Here is a 19,798-nt window from a genome sequence, read left to right on the forward strand (position 1 = left end):
CTGTATGGTTTGATCATAAAACTGGAGAAGGTTCTCTTTAGATTTTAGTTAAGGAATATTTCTTACTGAGTAGGTATCTTCAGGGCAGTGATTTACCCTGGAGCATTTAACATGTTAACTAAATTAACTGGTTTGAGGAAATGTTTATACTGTAATTATCATCTCTATAAAATTTAGAGCTTATATAGTTTGTCATATAGTATAAATAATCCTATAAGGTAGGTATTGTTACTACTGATGAAGAATTGAGTCTCAGGCACATTAAGAGACTTTTCCATGGTCATTATAATATTGAGTTCCTGAACTAATCTTTATACCCTAGTCCTTGTTCTTTAAAGCTTTTGCCACTTCTCCTGTATCGTGTTGCTTTGTATGTATAAAGAAATCTGAATGTATGTATAAAGAAATCTGAAAGTACTTAACTGGATTCTAAGTGAGTTATAAAATAGAAACCTTGCTAGAATATCCCCTTTGCATATTCTTACTTTTTATATTTACATTTTTTTAAGTATAAATTATTTAGAAAATCATTTTAATGATTTTTCTTGTAGGAACCTTCAGAAGTTTAGTCTTTTTGGAGACATAAGTGTTCTACAACAGCAAGGAAGTTTGTCAAATACATACCTCAGCAAGGTGGACCCTGATGGCAAAAAAATTAAACAGTAAGTTACATGGTTAATAGAAAGGAGGTTGTACTATTTATTAATAATGTGTTTTTTCTAATAAATTATGAGATACAAACAGAAGAGTAATGATTTTTTTCCTGAAAGGAACATAGGTCCTGGAAATGTTTTAATGATGAAATACAGTGATCAGCATCTGCCATTCCATCTCATAAATCTTTAAGACAAATCAGATAACTTGGTGAATAATTATTGCTATATAAAATTATTTCCCTACTTGCCTTTGCTATAACATAAATTGTATGTCATCATACTTTTCTACTAAACGGGTATAAGTGGTGCTTTTCTTGGATGAGGAACATATTTCTGTGTGTTTAGTAGATCTGTGTGTTTAATATACCTTTTCATTACATTTTAATGTGAATTTTAATGGTATTTACTGTGGGTTGAATAGAAATTACCTAATGAGGAAAACTAGATCTCAAAATTGCATGTTTTTCATTGCCTATTTTCAAAAGTCAGTGTTAAAAGTTTAGAACTGAATGTTAATGGGATCACCGTGGCATGTGTTTTCCTTATAGAATTCAGCAACTGTTTGAAGAAATCCTGAGTAATAGTAGGCAACTGAAATGGCTGTCCTGTGGGTTTATGCTGGAAATAGTAACGCCAACATCGCTGTCATCTCTCTCTAATGCTGTTGCCAACACCATGGAGCACCTGAGTTTACTTGACAATAATATTCCTGGTAACAGCACTCTTATTACTGCAGTTGAACTGGAGCGATTCGTGAATCTGCACTCACTTGCCTTGGATTTTTGTGACTTTACAGCTGAGATGGCAAGAGTCTTAACTGATAGCAACCATGTGCCTTTGCAGCGACTGTCTCTTCTGGTTCACAATGTTTCCGTAATGCACAAGTCTCTGGACAACATGCCAAATGATGAGCACTGGAAAGCCCTGTCACGAAAGAGCACCAACTTTCGGGTCTATATAATGGCTTTTGATATCAAGAGTGAAGATATGTTAAAGATTCTGAAACCCAGTATACCACTAGAGAGGATTCATTTTGATAGCTATATCACTTGTGTTTCAGGGGCTATTGTTGATCTTATATCCAGGCAATATGACAAGTTCCTCACTCATTTTATTTTAATGAATGATGTGATTGACACGTCTGGTTTTCCAGATCTTAGTGACAACCGAAATGAAGATCCGTTGGTTTTATTAGCATGGAGGTGCACAAAGCTCTCGCTTCTGGCAATTCATGGTAGGTGATTTTGTTCATTATAATCTAATACTGGAATTACACCGAAAACATTTTATGCCAGTAAAGAGAGAGCACTGACCTTTATAGTATCAAGAAATCTTGTATCAACTTGATATGCAGATTCTTATGCTTTCTAAAGCTTGCAAGATATATCACTTACAAAAGGAAAATCATATTTAACCCTAAGTGTTCTGCTCCAGCTTCCCTGTTACTTTTTTGTCCATCATTTGATTGGCAGTATTTCAAAAAAAAAAAATCAATGAAATTAATTTAACTGTCTAAGAAAGCACACATACCTGTGGTAGATACATTTCCTCTAATCACCCGACCCCTTAAAACATAGCGCGGGGGAAGAGAACGTATTATTTCTTTCATGCTCACTACCTCATCGTTTAGGTTCTTGATATCAAAGTATTAATGTGTGCAATTTTTTTTAACAATGGTTCCATTGATATGCTTCTTTCATTTTAATGTGACCTGTTCTCATTTGGATCGAGAGTTGGTATTCTGACAAATAAATTTACTTCCTTTTTCAGATACTTGTAAGATAATTACAAAGTAGTCTATAAGAATGTCTTAAACTCTCTTATTAGCTATCTTACCAGCACTGTTTCATTATTTTTTTTTAGTGTCCCTTTGTATTTGGGAATGTATGTCTTGCTTTTCAAGTCTTGCTTTATGCTAGTCGTCAGAGGTGGTAGAAAAGACTAGATCAGTACTGAAAGTGGTAAACACAGTGGGGTAAAGACAAATCAGGTTATTTAAAAGTTAATTTAAGCCAGTCTTTTTAAAGCCTTTTTCTTCTTTAAGCTAAAGCTCCCCACATTCATCCCCCTTTATTCCTTCCCGGAAGTAGTTATTATTTTGAAGTTGGTGTATATCATTCCCATGATTGTTTTATAATTTACATACTTGCTACTGACAATTAACAGTTTAAAGTGTCACTTCGTAACTTTGTGAAGCATTATAGGAGATGATTTTTCGCAAATGAAAAATACATTTACCATGTGTGGTTAACAGATACGTGTATATATGAACTAAAAATTTCATCCTTATGGTACATCGTTACCCAAAGCTGTAAAATTTATTTGTATATACTTTAAATGTCTATTTTACTGAATGAAGTAGTATCATAAAGGATTAGATCCACTGCCAGTTCACCACCTATAGTGGTACTCTTGAACACAACTTGTAGCCTTTTTTTTTTTTCTGGGCTATACAACCATGTTTCCTATTCCAATTTCAATATATTTCTAAAGGAAAAAGACCAAAATGGTAAGTGAGATACAAATTTGAAGCTTCTCTAGAAGCTTTGAATGAGGAAAAGACAGACTTATCAAAGAGAAAAGGAAATGACAGTATTGTCTTTTGTTAATTTTTCAGGTTACACGGTATGGGCACACAACCTCATTGCCATTGCTCGTCTTCGGGGCTCTGATCTGAAAGTGCTTGAAGTCACCGAAGAAAGCATTGATTTTGACCAAGGTGAACTGGCCGACCAGGATGTAGATCCAGTGCATAACCTTATTGAGCAGGTATCCCTGGGCCTGGGTCAACCTTGGCACGCAGTCATGGACATCGAATCACTCAGTGTCTTCACTGAACCAAATCGTCATTTTTACAGAGAGATGCAAAGCTTCAGTGAAGACATTTAGCTTTTTTTTAAATGTAGAATTCCTGTGGTTACATATGCAAGTAGGGTCCTATTATGTTTTTTTTTTCCAATAGTGTGAATTAATCCTTTTGTGCTGTGTTTAATCAGTATTAGCTTTATAGAATTATATATGTATATTCTACTTCTTGATCAAAGAACGTAGTCGGGTATTGGTTTAGAAGTTCAAAGTGACAATGTATAGGGCTTTCACGGTTAATGGACTTGTTAGCAAACCTTAAGGATATACAGCCGAAGATTGTCTGAGGTTGCTGGCTAACTTTATTTTTCACTGAGTTACTCTGCCTTTTTGACGTTTTTATTCTTTGTGTGTCAGAGTTCAGAGCTCAGGAGCCAAAATATTTTTATACATATATAGATATATATCCATAGCCTGGTAGATTTATATGCAATGCACTGCATCCATGCATTCTGATAGCATTTCATTAATTTTGATTTCAAATGGAAGATAAATAATATCCCAAATGAATTATCTGTAACACAAAAGCCAAGACTTTAACTTTCATTACATATCTAATAGTCGGTATCACCAGTTACCATTTTGAATTTTGTATAGTACTAGAACACTGCTTAATCCTTTTTAAAAAAAAAAAAATGCATTTACATAAACATGAATACTGAAATCGTTGGATTTTTTTTAACTATATTTGACATAATTTTATTCATCAATTACATTACACATTCATTTAGCCCAGATTTCAAATAGTGGGGGAAGAAAGAAACTGTATTTCAGAGTAAAACCTCCTAAAGGAAATAAAAATACAGACTTGTAAATACACATGCTTGCAAAAACATTAGTCGTGAAATCCCTAACAACAAGTCACTGGATTTTTCTCTGTCAGCACGCGTGTCAGCTGCCAAAGAATAGACTTAATGAAGAAGTGCCCACATGCTGGCAGGGGCCGGCCCACTCTGGCCAGCCAGATACTGCTAGATTGTAATATTTAAGGTCGAATTTCGACCTGTGGTACACAGCTGTGCTGTGGCTCAGTCAGCAACCTCAGAACTCTGAAAAAACAAAACAAAACAAAAAAAAAAAAAAAAAAACATGCACCTGTTTCACTGTGAATAGTGAATGTAAAGGAAAGAAAGGAAAAACTGAAAGCTTGTTCTATCACAGGTATGAGCTGCTATGATACATGAAGAACATTCCATGAAGTATGTTTTAAAACCTTGTTATATCTGAGAGGCTTTAAAAGCCTATTAACTGTTTCAGGGCAACCGCGGTACAGACGTGGTCTCTGTGAGACTTCCACCTGACCCCAGTTTTAAGTGGTACGAATGTTGTGCATTTAATGTTAAAGGACAGTCTGCAATAATAAAGTAAGTAGCCAACCTGGGTGCCCAGCAGTGCTGAGACCTGGCTGCTCTATTGTAAGCTTTGGAAACACAATTTATGCAACAGATGTCCAGATATGATTCTATTTATGGAAAAAAGTTTATATGTGTTTTACAAATGGTTTTACCATCTTATATTAAAATGACCTTTTGACAGGTATGCACTGTTTTGTCTCCAGTGAGCACATACCATGCGGATTTTATATGTACATCAGTAGTGTGAATCCACTGGCACAGTGTGTGTAAATGCCAGATGTGGTGAGATTTTATCTTATAAATGTGATCAGATAAAATAACTCCTGACAGAAACTGTAAGGAAACCAGCTGAATGTTTGACCTGATGACTGATGTTGTATGGTTTATGTTAAATGTATATTCTTTTAATCAATGAATAAAGCATTAAAAATGATCATTGTAATATATTTTATTGTATATGAAGCATGACTACTTTTAGTGTTAAATAAACTGCAATAATCCTTACATTGTGTATAATAATGTGTTAGTATTCTGGTTGTATTCTGGTGCAGCAAAGCTTAAATTTTAGAATACATTATAAAAAGTCTTAGCTGAATAGTTTGGAGAATTTTTTTACAAAAATTCACTTTGACAAAATACAAGCTTAAAAGCAAACACTGGATTTCTTAGCCCAAAATCTCAATATATTATGCACCTAGAATACATTATCAATATGGTAAAACTTAATTTATAGACTAGAGGGGCTGTTTTTTAAAAGATACCAAATGCAGAAATACTTAGATATGCCAATATTAAATTCTTCATAAACCCCTATATTCCTTTATTTTGGTATTCTAATCTCTGTTCTTGGTTGTTGAGATTCACAGCTCTTATTTATAGGAAACAAAAGGACTTCTTTTCTTCCTTCCATCTTCCCTTCCTTATCATTCCAGACATTGACTCTTCCAGGTACTGCTTTATCTTGGAATAATCTGGTGTTCACAAATAATTGTCCTTATACTTACCACTTCATTACTTCCTGGAATATCTAACTCCTTTGAATGAATCAACATGTTTAAGTATATATTTAAGACATACCCAAAATGTATGAAAAAGTAAAATCTAATGTGAATAGCATGCAAGTTAAGGTCATTGTAGTGAAGCTCTAAATTTTGGAGGCTTGACATCTATTTTCTAGTCTAAGCTCTGGCTCCGAGCACAAACACCTCTTTCAGCTTTGGTTTCCTCATCTCTAAAATGAAGGATTGGACTTGTCTAGCTAAAATTCCGATTCTTCATTGAAATTTTCCATTGCTGTTAGCTCAGTAGCTCACAGATACACAAGATCATCTTTAAACAAAAGTATTAAATATTTTCAAAACATAGCTTATTAAACTATATGAAATTTACGTATCTATCTAAAATTACTTTCCATTTCCCCACCACAAAGATGCAGAAATTGAACACAAAGATGCAGGAACTTGCTTCGGACTTAGAGCATGAATCAGATTGGATCCTTATGAAGCCAGTAACATAACACCGTGCTAATGGAGTAACATAGCACATGTGAATGATACCCAGGGAACATACCACATTGTATCCATGTTTCCCAACCTTTGTCATGTTGTAGTACACATAGAAAATATTGTACAGCATACTGGTATAAACCAGAAAGAATTAGAGGAAAATTACTTTTTTTAAATTATATAATTGATGAAAAATGTAGAAGATTTGAGGAAAAAATACTGAATTTGGAACTTTCAAGTAAAATCTTGCCAGATGTTTTAATTGATTTAATTAACATTTGATTAAAATGTTTTAATACTGTCACCAATGAGAAACACCCCACAAACAGGTAATTTTTAGATCTTTTTAAAAAATAACCCATAATTTATGCAGTTGAAACTAAGAAATTTAACGCTTCTTTTTCTTTGGGAAATAATGTTGTGAGTTAATTTTAAATTCAAATTGATGTTTGTTAGAATTATTTTAAAATCATGATGCTCTAATTTGTGATCTCCCTTACATAATCCTGTTAGGTGAGACACCACTGAAGAGTAAACAGCCACCAACTTTATATATATGTGAAGGCAGTTAGAGGCTGCAGGAAGCCGCCCTCCCACCTCCAGCTCCCAACCCTTTCAAATCCAACTAGCCACACCTGGGGGCCTTCACACTTGGGGTTCCTTCCTGCTCTTTGAACACCTGGAACGTATTGATTTCACAGCTTTGTAGACTGCCCCTCCTTTTCTGTGATGGACAGTGACTCTCATCTGGCCAGGAGTAGTGAGTGAGTTTGCTCTCTGTCCGGGGCCTACTTTCAGAATCAGCTCCACACCCACTGCTCAGAAGAGCCTGAAAGCATCAGAAGGCAACCAACCCAGGCTCCAGCCACCCCAGGACTCATTAGGTGTCCTTGCAGGGTATCACCTCTGGTACAGTATACTAATAAATTTGGTTTGCTGGTTGTGGAAAGAAATGGATGATGTATCATAAGTAAGTTTTCAGGGGATACTTGAATCGTCCTTTCTGAAAGATTTTTTAAAAGGGCAAGATACACCATGTGTTGGCAAGGAAGAGGAAACAGCTGGAACTGGATATATCCATTTTGGAAAGCAAACTTGCAGTATCTTGTAAAGTTGAAGCTGCCTGTGCCCTGTAACCCAGAATTTTCACTTTTAGATGTATTCTTTAATCCCATGTTTTCTAACTTGTTTTCCTAGCCCCTAAAAATGTACGCCTTTGCATATTTTTAAGTTAAACATATAACATTGGTCATAATCTTAGCAGCTATAAACATTAGCAGTTTAAATTATATACATGACTACTTAAAATATGTATAATGGAATCTAAATGCTATAGGAATTTAGTACTTACCATCTTTTTTTTTTTTTTTTTTTTTTTTTTGACAGAGTCTCACTCTGTCACCCAGGCTGGAGTGCAGTGGTGCAATCTCAGTTCACTGCATCCTCCACCTCCTGGGCCTACCAAGTAGCTGGGACTACAGGCATATGCCACCCAGCCCAGCTAATTTTTGTATTTAGTAGAGTTGGGGTTTTATCGTGTTGGCCAGGCTGGTCTTGAACTCCTGACCTCAAGCTATCCTCCCACCTTCGCCTCCCAAAGTGCTGGAATTACAGGCATGAGCTACTGTACCCAGCCTACTTACCATCTGTTTTTAAAAAGCTATTTACTCTTGATCACTAGAAATTTTGTCATTCATTTTCCTCCTTAAGCTTATATATTCTGTCAGTTATCAGTTTATTTGCCTTTTAGCTCTGAATGCATCCTTCAATATATACTCTCTCATAATGAAAAACAAAAAACATTCACACCCTCTTCACAAGAGTGCTTACCTATGAGGCAGGCATGAGGACAAGGATCAGTATGGATGGACATGAAGGTCATTTTATCTGTAACTGGGCATAGGCATTCATATTTTGTTATTTTCTATTTTTAAAAATAATTTGTAATTTACTGATCCAAGTTGCCAACAAATGAATGTTCATGGACTGACTTGTTTCATAATCCTGAGTCTAAAGTCAACTGTTTTAGTCCATTTTGTGCTATTACAGAAGATCTGAAACTGGGTAATTTATAAAGAATACTAATTGATTTCTCACAGTTCTGGAGGCTGGGAGGCCCAAGATCAAGACACCAGCAGGTTTGGTGTGAGGTGAGGGCTCTATCTCCACCTCCAAGATGGCACCTTGAATGCAACATCCTCCAAAGCAACACTGTATGATATGGCAGAGGGGAGAGAGAGCTAACCTACTTTCGTAAGCACTTTTCATAGGGGCAATCAATAATCCATTATTGAGGGTGAAGCCCTCATGACCTAAACTTCTGTAAGACCCCACTTTCCAACTCTTGTATTGGGGATTAAACTATGAATTTTGAAGGGGGACACATTCAAACGATGGCAGTGACCAAGGCAGAAGGACAGAGTATTGCTTTCTATCCTTTCATGCATTACTGAATCACGGTAACTTGAAAGAGGCTCAAAGATCTACTGAGAGTTTAAGGCCTAGTTGTTTGCAGGGAAGTTCTAAATAGGTTTTTCAAAATATGTCACTGTGTGGGGGAAAAGGGGAGATACTGGTCAAAGGGTACAAACTTTCAATTAAAAATTAATAAATTCTGGAGATTTAACTTACAGTATGTGACGTGTTAATGTATATTTGAAATTTGTTAAGAGTAGATCTCAGGTGTTCTCACCACACCAAAAATGGTAACTATATGAGGTGATATTTTAATTAGCTTGAGTATTGTAATCATTTCGCACTATATACATATATCAAAACACATTGTGTACCTTAAATATATGCAAGTTTTGCCAATTACACCTCAATAAAGCTGCAAAATGGCACTGTAAATGACTCTACCATATTTCAGTTTAAAGCACTATTGTCATTAGATGAATACTTATTTAATATGGACATTATATCCAACAACCTCAGCTATTTGAAGTGTAGCCAAGGATCCAGATATAAATATAAAAGACTCGTGGCACTGGATTAGTCCCTGACTAATGGGTAAAGGTGTCACACTCAGAAGAGCCATTTCCAATTCCTTCTAGCTCACTTTGTCTTCTTCTCAGCATAATTCTAATAAACCTGTTTATCAGGTTTCTCAGTCTACAGTGGATTAGAAAGGGAAGGGAAAGAGGTGACTGTGAAAGGCACAGAAGCTTACACATTCATGAAAGCGAGAACATAATCAGTCTTAGGCCATTTTGGTGTTTGAAACAGACTTCAACCCCTATAACAAGCCTGAAATACAGGGCAATGGTAAGTATTTGTAATGAACTTGAATCCATATAAAAATATTACACTGTGTTCAGAATATTGGGATAAATTAATGGAGCATTTAATACATTTTGGAAATATTTCTACTGAAGATGGCTAAAATAAAAGTATGTATTTAAAAGACTAGCCTTTAGCTACAAAATACACACTTAAGGCTGGGCATGGTGGCTTACGCCTGTAATCCCAGCACTTTGGGAGGCCGAGGCAGGCAGATCACCTGAGGTCAGGAGTTGGAGACCAGCCTGGCCAACATGGCGAAACCCCATCTCTACTAAAAGTACAAAAATTAGTCGGGCGTGGTGGCGGACAACTGTAATCCCAGCTACTCAGGAGGCTGAGGCAGGAGAAGCTTGAACCCGGGAGGCGGAGGTTGCAGTGAGCCGAGATCGCACCACTACACTCCAGCCTGGGTGACAAAAGCCAGACTCCATCTCAAAAAAAAAAAAAACACACACAAGTAAATTCTCTAAGAAACAATGTTAATAAATTGGCTAAGACATGCCATAACTTATATGTATTAACTATTTACTATGCGCAAAGCACTATTTTGAGCATTTCACAAACAAGTATTTTGTCATTTAATTCTCACAGCAACTTTGGAGTAGATATCATTTCATTTCACGTATAAGGAAACAGGGATAGAAAAATTAACAATTGTGTCTAAGGTCGTAAAGCCAGTTAAGAGTTTGGGTAGAATTTAAACCCAGATGATAGAACTCCTTCATTATATGAAACTGCCCTTGGTATATTTATCAGTATCACCAAATCTGTGGAATCACAAAGCAACAGAATGATCATCATGTAAGTGTATGAATTTATGCCTAACACATGTAACACATACAAAGTGTGTATGTGTACTATATAACCTAATCTATGCATATAATTTTATTCTAATCTTTAATAAGAAATACATAATTGGCCAGGTGCAGTGGCTCACGCCTGTAATCTCAGCACTTTGGGAGGCTGAGGCGGGCAGATCACAAGGTCAAGAGATCGAGACTATCCTGATCAACATGGTGAAACTCCCATCTCTACTAAAAATGCAAAAATTAGCTGGGCATGGTGGTGCAAGCCTATAGTCCCAGCTACTCTGTAGGCTGAGGCAGGAGAATCGCTTGAACCCCGGAGGCAGAGGTTGCAGTGAGCCAAGATCACAGCACTGCACTCCAGCCTGGTGACAGTGAGACTCTGTCTCAAAAAAAAAAAGTTGGTATGTGATTAGCCAATTGTTAGACAAGACAGCTCTAAAATTAGAATAGGCACTGCACTATAGTTGTAATTATTTCTGAAAGCTAAGAACTACTCAACTGAGGTGACATTATTAAAGATTTTCAAGTGGTTTTTTTTTTTTTTTTTTTTTTTTTTTTTTTTAAGATGGAGTCTCGCTCTGTCACCAGGCTGGACTACAGTGGTGCGATCTCAGCTCACTGCAACCTCTGCCTCCCGGGTTCAAGCGATTCTCATTCCTAGCCTCCAGAGTAGCTGGGACTACAGGCACGTGCCACCACACCCAGCTAATTTTTGTATTTTTAGTAGAGACAGGGTTTCAACATGTTGGCCAGGATGGTATCCATCTCCTAACCTCAAGATCCACCCACTTCGGCCTCCCAAAGTGCTGGGGTTACAGGCGTGAGCCACCACACCTGACCTGAAGTGGTCTTATACATAATTGTGGTCAATATATAATTGTGGTCCTTTATAAATATTATCTTGGCTGTATATGTGGACCCAACAAATAGAAGACATTTTTTAAAGGCTAATTAATTTGCAGTTTTGTTAATACCTGAGCTGACTGAATTGATCATGTTTTCCACTAAATTAATAAAATCAACAGACTATTTTGACATCATGTCATAAACTTCACAGATCACCTTTCCGCCGGAACCGCCATCTTCCAGTAATTCGCCAAAATGACGAACACAAAGGGAAAGAGGAAAGGCACCCGAAATATGTTCTCCAGGCCTTTTAGAAAACATGGAGTTGTTCCTTTGGCCACGTATATGCGAATCTATAAGAAAGGTGATATGGTAGACATCAAGGGAATGAGTACTGTTCAAAAAGGGATGCCCCACAAGTGTTACCATGGCAAAGCCGGAAGAGTCTACAATGTTACCCAGCATGCTGTTGGCATTGCAAACAAACAAGTTAAGGGCAAGATTCTTGCCAAGAGAATTAATGTGTGTATTGAGCACATTAAGCACTCTAAGAGCCGAGATGGCTTCCTGAAACGTGTGAAGGAAAATGATCAGAAAAAGAAAGAAGCCAAAGAGAAAGGTACCTGGGTTCAACTGAAGCGCCAGCCTGCTCCACCCAGAGAAGCACGCTTTGTGAGAACCAATGGGAAGGAGCCTGAGCTGCTGGAACCTATTCCCAATGAATTCATGGCATAATAGGTGTTAAAATAAATAAATAAATAAAAGACCTCTGGGCTGGACAAAAAAAGTTGACTGATAAAACTTTTTCAGATCTACATAGTTACCTTATTTTTTTCCTCCAAAATATTCTTTTGACATAGTAGATTCTTTGATAATATATAACAATTATACTATAATCTTACTAAAACACTATGTAAGCTAGACTTTAAGATTTTTTTGCATGGATTTAAAGACAAAAGTAAAACAGACACTCTGAAGATACTATTTGGACCTTATTTAGATACTGATTCAAACCAAAAAAAAAAAAAAAACATTTTAAAGACAATTGCAAAAATATGAATGGATCTTTATGATTCCTGGATGTTAGGTGGTATTTGATGATATTAGGAAATTATTGGGATTTTAAAGGATGGACACTGGTATTGTAGTTATGTTTGTTGTTTGCTTAAGGGTCCTTATCTTATAGAAATATAGTCTGGATTCCAGCCCAGGCACATTACTAGCTCTGTCTGTGGCAGGAATTTTAACAGCTGTCCTGCCTAATCACTGGATATAAAGCCACTACAAATAGGTATGAAAACTTTTTAAAAGCTAATGCATAATGCATTGTACAAATTCAACACATGACTAAATATCATGTAATCTGTTAGAATATACATGAAATTAAAGCATCAAAACTAGCTTTGGAGTTGAAACATACAGGAAGAAATCGTTTTAATTTACATATTTCCAAGCTCTGCTGCACCTGAATATTCTGGAACATACAGGTCACATTTAGCCTCATAGGATAAATGTTAACATTGTCACTAGAATTTTTCAACATTGTCACTAGAATTTTTCTGGCTTACAAGAGCATTCTAGACAGAATTTTAAATATTTTCAAATATTGAAATATTTTAAATTTCTGAAATACTGTTTTAAATAGTTTGAACTGAAGGTAATCTAGGATGGGTGTTTTCTAGCACAAGAAAAATCCCATTACCAGTAAATCTTCACCTTTGAAGGAAGATAAATAGCATTTCATGCAAGGATTCCTAAGTCACACTCAATCCAGAAAAGTAACCTGAGAGAAGGATTCTCTTTGTATGTAGCCAAATTATGCTGCTTGTTTGTAAGACATACCCACAGCACAGCCTACTGAGAAACAGATTAATGCAAAGGTCTCCTAAAACTTAGCGCCAGCATATCAGTCAAGAAAGCTAAGTGACAGGAAAAAAAGTAAAACATAGTCCGAGACAGACTGATACTCATTCCCTTTTGATAAAATTTCTCTTACTAGATGCCAGAAAGATTCATCAAATCTAAGCAGGAAGGTTCTCACTCACTCTGAGGTTAATCCCCTTAATTAAAAATATATTTCTCTATTTTGTCATAAAACTTTTAGACCCATGGAGGAGGAAACCATGCCAGAGGATGTTTGGCTTGGAAGAAGCACTGCAAGGCTTAAATTCATCAGAAAGGGATGGCATGGTTTTCAGGCATTTCATGGACACTTTTTTTTTTTTTAACCTTCCCAAATGTATCGCAAAGGTTTCTAAATTGAAAGTGTTAAGCGACTTCCATACATACTTGATGTAAACTGTGAAAATTTTCACAGCTCTGTCTACATTCACTCCCCACATAATTTCATCCACTGGCATGGTTACCTGTAAGCTGATGACTCCCAGATTAGTTTCCCTGGCCCTAAAGTGCCTTCCTCCACAAGCTCCAGACTCACAGAGTTTACTTCCTTCTTAGTAATCTCCACTGGGATGTCTAAATGGGCCTCTCCAACTTAATAGGGCAATCTCTAGTCTGTATTCTTCAATAGAATTCTCTGTTCTTGATTTTCACCCCCTCTAGAACTTTTCTCCCCAGTTTTTCCCATTTCCATAAATGGCATTATTGCTCACCCAATTGCTCAAATCAAAATCCAAGAGTCACTCCTGATTCCTTTTTTCTCTCACTCTCTACATCTAATCCACCAGCAACTCCTTGGCTATAACTTTAAAATACATCCTAAGGTCATCCAATTCTCTTCCTTCTCCATCTCTTCTTGCCACCATTGTCTCTCAGCTGTACTATTTCAATAGTCTTTCAGTTTATTTCTTTACTTTCCATCTTTCTCCCCTTAAAGTTCATTCTCTACACACAAATAAAAGTGCTTTTCATTTTATATGTTGTTAGGTCATATAAAAATATTCCACTGGCATCTTGTTCTTAGAATAAAATACTAACTTCCTAACATGGCCTTCAAGACAGGCATAACGTATCTCTCATACAGACATGGAAAAAAGAAAAAAAAAAAACGATAGGCACAACCTGGCCCTGCCTACTTCTTGATCTGATCGAGTCTCAGGCTCTCCTGTGCTCACTCCACTCCATATCATACCAGCCATCTTTCTTTCCCTGAAAATGAAAGCCCATTTCTTTCTGCACAGCGCCATATTTGTACTTGTTTCCTCTTTGTGGAATGCTATCCTATCCATATTCACATTCTTTTTTATTATTCACAACTCAGCTAAAAAAATTCACCACCTCAAAGCAGCTTTTTGGAACACATTCTATTATTATGTGTTTTCATTTTCTTTGGCATGCACTATTTGCAAGTGCCTTTTTAACATATTCATTGTTAAAATCTGTCTCCCCGCTATTAACAGAATGTAAGGTTCCACAAGATCAGACCTTGTCCGTCTTGTTCTTGATTGTTTCCTGTGCACTTAGAACATGCCTAGTGAGAGGTGACAACGTGCCAGCAGCCCTCGATCGCTCCTGGCTCTGGCTGCATTTGATGAGCCCTTAAGCCTGACGCTGTGCTGTGGGGCCCCTCTCTGGAGCTGGCCGAGGCAGGAGCCAGCTCCCTCTGCTCCCAGGGAGCTGTGGAGGAAGAGGAAGAGGCGCGGGCAGGAGCCAGGGCTGCGCGCGGTGCTCTCCGACGGACGCGGGTTCCAAGTGGGCGCGGGCTCAGGGCTCAGTGGGCCCCGCGGCTAGCAGGCGCCTGCAGGGCTTGATGGGGGGATCTGGGCTGCCACAGTGCCTGGGCTGGGTCCAGCAGAGGGTGAGATATGAAGCTGGCTGGGTTTCTGGGCTGGGTGAAGGGACTTGGAGAACTTTTGTGTCTAGTTAAAGGGTTGTAAACGCACCAATCAGCACTCTGGGTCTAGCTAAAGGTTTGTAAAAACACACCAATCAGCGCTCTCTGTCTAGCTAATCTAGTGGGGACATGGAGAACTTTTCTGTCTAGCTAAAGGATTGTAAACGCACCAATCAGCACTCTGGGTCTAGCTAAAGGTTTGTAAACGCACCAGTCAGCAGCATGTCAAAACGGACCAATCAGTTTTCTGTAAAACGGACCAATCAGCTCTCTGTAAAAGCAGTAAGATGTGGGTGGGGTCAGATAAGGGAATAAAAGCAGGATGGGCGAGCCAGCAGTGGAAACCCTCTAGCCTTACCTTCCATGGTGGGGAAGCTTTGCTGTTTGCAGTAAATCTTACTGCTGCTCATGCGTGGTCTTTATGAGCTGTAACACTCCCTGCCAAGGCCTGCAGCTTCACTCCTGAAGCCAGCTAGACCATGAGCCCAAGGGGAGGAAGGAACAACTCCGGATCAAAGGAAGGAATAACTGCAGACGCGCCGCCTTTAAGAGCTGTAATACCGCAAAGGTCTGCAGTTTTACTCCTGAAGCCACGGAGACCATGAACCCACCAGAAGGAAGAAACTCCGGACACATCCGAACATCAGAAAGAAAAAACTCCGCACAGTCTTTAAGAACTGTAACACTCACCGCAAGGGTCCGCGGCTTCATTCTTGAAGTCAGTGAGACCAAGAACCCACCGATTCCAGACACACGAGCACACAGAAGACTCTCAGATATGTTTCTCAAATGAATGGCATATTAACATTTGGGTTGGCATTAATTTTACAGTATCGCTACATCTGGAAAACATTTTTCAGAGGAATTGGGTAAGGACATAAAATTTATAGACTTAAAAGGATGTGGAAAGATGTGGAAAAAAGGTTTAAATTATAAAGTTTGAAATTACAGTAACAATGCAGCAGAATAAAACAAACTGCCTCTCTAAAAGAAACATGAAGAAAAAAAGGTAAGATTGTTTGCATAGCTGTCAGTAAATACATGGGTATGCCTTACTTTATCAACAGCCTTGTATATTGACCAAAGTTAAATTCTAATTTCTGATAAAAACAGTTGTTTCTCCATAAGGCACTAAATGATTAGCAGATGGGGGAACTTGGCATTAGGGTACAGCTGTACCTTAGAGATACCGCAGGTTCAGTTCCAGACCACTGCAATAAAGAGAATAATACAATATAGCAGGTCACACACTTTTTGGTTTCACAATTCATATGGAAGTTATGTTTATACTGAAATGTATTAGGTGTACAATAGCATTATGTCTAAAACATGTACAGACCTTAACTTTTAAAATATTGCTAAAAAATGCTAACAATAATCTGAGCCTTCAGCAAGTCAGTCTTTTTCCTGGTGGAGGATATCACCTCCATGTTGATGGCTGCTGACTGATGGGGGTACTAGTCGATGAAGGCTGGAGTGGATCTGGCAATTTCTTAAATGAGACAACAATGAAATTTGCCGCATCCATTCCTTCTTTTTGTGGACATTTTCCTTGTAGTATGCCATGATGTTTTATAGCTTTTTACCCACAGAACTTCTTTCAAAATTGGACTCAATCGTCTTGTACTCTGCGGCAGCTTTATTGACTTAAATGTATGGAATATTTGAAATATTTTGTTATTTCAACAGTGTTCACAGCATCTTCAACAGGAGTAAATTCCACCTCAAAAACGCACTTTTTGGCCGATCCATAGAAGCAGTTCCTCATTTGTTCAAGTTTTATCATGAGATTGCAGCAGCACTTTAGTCACATTGTCAGGCTCCACTTCTGATTCTAGTTTTCCTGCTATTTCTACCACATATGCAGTGACCTCTTCCGCTGATGTCTTAGACCCCTCAAAATCATTCCATGGATTCCATCCATGGAAGCCACTCCTTACAAAGTACTTACAAAGTTGATACCTTGATCTCCTGTGAATCACAAATACTCTGAATGGCATCTAGAATGGTGAATCCTTTTCAGGTTTTCACTTTACTTTTCCCAAATCCATCAGATGAAATGCTATCTATGGTAGCTATAGTCTTATAAAATGTATTCCTTAAACAATAAGACTTGAAAGTCGGCTTCCGTTGAGCACGGAGCAAGATGGCAGCCTCCGAAACGGTTAGGCTAAGGCTTCAATTTGATTACCCACCGCCAGCTACCCTGCACTGTATGGCCTTCTGGCTTCTGGTCGATTTGAACAGCTGACGAGTCGTCACAGATCTCACTAGTCTCATCCACCAGCGCTTCAGCTGCAGTTCTGGGGCCCTCCTAGGCCTCTACCTTGAGTGGGGGCTCCTGCCCCAGGCGGAGAGCGTGCGCCTGGTGAGAGACAACAACTGCCTCAGAGTTAAATTAGAAGAGAGAGGAGTTGCTGAGAATTCTGTAATCATCAGTAATGGTGACGCTAATTTATCACTTAGAAAAGCAAGAAGTGGGCATTTCAGTTAGAGGATGAAGAAACCGAACCAGATTACAAATATTCAAAGAAGCATCGGAAGAGGCAAGAGAACAATAACAATAATGAGAAGGTCTTGGATCTGGAACCAAAAGCTGTTACAGATCAGACTGTCAGCCAAAAAAAAAGAGAAAAAAAATAAAGCAACCTGTGGCACAGCGGGTGATGATAACAAAGAGACCAAAAGAAAATCAGCAAAGAAAAAAGAGAAAAGTGAATATTAAAAAAAAGGCCAAGAATACCAAGTCTCCAGAAGTACAGGCAGTAAAAGACTGGGCCAATCAGAGATGTAGTTCTCCAAAAGGTTCTGCTAGAAACAGCCTGTTAAAGCCAAAAGGAAAGGAAGTGTAAGCGTTTGCTCAAAAGAGAGTCCCAGTTCCTTCTCGGAGGCTGAGTCTTGTGATGAATCTATCAGTGATGGTCCCAGCAAAGTCACTTTGGAGGCCAGAAATTCCTCAGAGAAATTACCAACTGAGCTATCAAAGGAAGGACCCTCTACCAAAAATACAAGTGCAGACAAACTGGGTATAAAATCTGGCTTTAGCCTTACCCCCAGCAAGGACAAGACTTCTGGAACATCTTCTATTTCAGACTGTAGTTCAGAGTCAGATGACCAATGCTTGATGTCATCAAGCACCCTGGAGTGTGCTGCTGGTTTCTTAAAGGCAGTAGGCCTTTTTGCAGGAAGAGGTTGTCCAGGACCAGAGTTGTCATCACATACTGCAGGTGCTGCTGGATGGAGGCATTCTGGCTCAAATGGTGGTGGACAGACTCCTGGTCCATCTCCTAGTGTGTCTCTCCCCACTAGTTTAGGAAGAGGATGGGGTAGAGGAGAGAACCTTTTTTCTTGGAAGGGAGCTAGGGGACGGGGCATGCGGGGGAGAGGTTGAGGATGACGGCATCCTGTTTCCTGTATTTGGAAATAGAAGCACTGACAACCAGAGGCAACAGCAATTAAGTGACGTGGTAACAAATTCATCTATTATCCAGAATCCGTTAAAGACACACAAGGAGGACTATAGTCTGTTACCACTGTAAGCAGCTGCCCCTCAAGTTGGAGAAAAGATTGCATTTAAGCTTTTAGAACTAACATCCAGAAGAATATTAAGCCCTAATCCAAAGACCCAGCAAGTAGATACAGAAATTCTACCATCCTTACTTGCCTTGAGAGAACCTGGGAAATTTGATTTGGTTTATCACAATGAAAATGGAACCGAGTTAGTGGAGTACTCTGTGACACAGGAGAGCAAAATCACTGTATTTTGGAGAGAGTTGATTGACCCAAGACTGATTATTGAATCTCCAAGTAACACATCAAGTACAGAACCTGCCTGAGTATAACCTCTCTACTTTACAGTTTATGAATGTCTTGTTTGTGAAAGTGACTGTAACCCGAAATTTATTTAAGAGGATTTGGAAGTTGTGTGGATTTTTTTTGTTATCTTCACTTTACTGCATAGGAAACAACCTACCTCATCATCTAAAATAACATGAGTGTCAGTTTTGTAGATCTTTGGGTTTGTCAGGTTTAATTTCAGTTAACAAAATGTAAAACATGACATTCCCTGCAGACATTGTTGTATACCAGTATGGTTTCTTCTCTTTTTTCAGTGTTTTTGGCTATCAAGTAGCAGTCGTCAGTAGGAGTTTATAATACCAAGAATGTGCTGCTATCTTGTCTCAATAAGTTTTAAGTAACATTTTACAATATTAAAGCATGTTACTTGACCTAATTTTTTAGCATTTGAGTTGTTCCATTAAGTGGAGCATCTCATAAATTTCAAGTATTTTATACTTGCAATTGTTAAGAGTTAAAAGGTAGTTGAATTTGTCACAGACAATGAGTTAAGGGACCTTTTCATGTTTTTCCCAACTTTAAAATTAAGGATTCTCAGGGCCCTGTGTAGAGCAGTGAAAATAAGATGTGTATGTGTGTGTGGATGCCAGGAGGAGAACTGGTGTTCCATTTGAACACCAGTGAGAGGATTGGCTGTGAACTTTAGACCAGGAAATGTGTCATCTTGCCAGGCACCTGGCTGAGTGTGCTGGAGTGAGGATCTTGAACAGAAACTTCCTTTTCTGTCATTATTCACTACAAAGCTAAAATGGCCAAATATGAACTGTGAAAATTGGTTTCACCTAACAAAAGATCAGATCCCCCCTTCAGCTGTACACATGTTTAAATA

At 38.1% G+C, this 19,798-nt stretch overlaps 1 protein-coding gene and 2 pseudogenes across 2 annotated transcripts in view; all 3 read left to right on the forward strand.

Annotated features, from left to right (window-relative positions):
• FBXO33 (F-box protein 33) overlaps nucleotides 1-5,380 on the forward strand; it is a 31,884-nt gene extending 26,504 nt beyond the window's left edge. The window contains exons 2-4 of the mRNA XM_023189670.1: nucleotides 552-662; nucleotides 1,205-1,890; nucleotides 3,274-5,380. Coding sequence (XP_023045438.1) covers nucleotides 552-662; nucleotides 1,205-1,890; nucleotides 3,274-3,545 — 1,069 coding nt within the window. The 3' untranslated portion in view covers nucleotides 3,546-5,380. The remainder of the gene's footprint in view (nucleotides 1-551; nucleotides 663-1,204; nucleotides 1,891-3,273) is intronic.
• A 6,022-nt stretch (nucleotides 5,381-11,402) lies between these two features.
• On the forward strand, nucleotides 11,403-12,056 carry LOC111524480 (annotated as a pseudogene). The gene has a single exon (XR_002725799.3). The product of XR_002725799.3 is annotated as a 60S ribosomal protein L21 pseudogene (transcript).
• Nucleotides 12,057-17,257: 5,201 nt separating this feature from the next.
• Nucleotides 17,258-18,947, forward strand: LOC116418836 (annotated as a pseudogene).
• The last annotated feature ends 851 nt before the right edge of the window (nucleotides 18,948-19,798 follow it).

The sequence above is a fragment of the Piliocolobus tephrosceles genome, chromosome 6 (genome assembly GCF_002776525.5).
Source record: "Piliocolobus tephrosceles isolate RC106 chromosome 6, ASM277652v3, whole genome shotgun sequence".
Taxonomy (NCBI): domain Eukaryota; kingdom Metazoa; phylum Chordata; class Mammalia; order Primates; family Cercopithecidae; genus Piliocolobus; species Piliocolobus tephrosceles.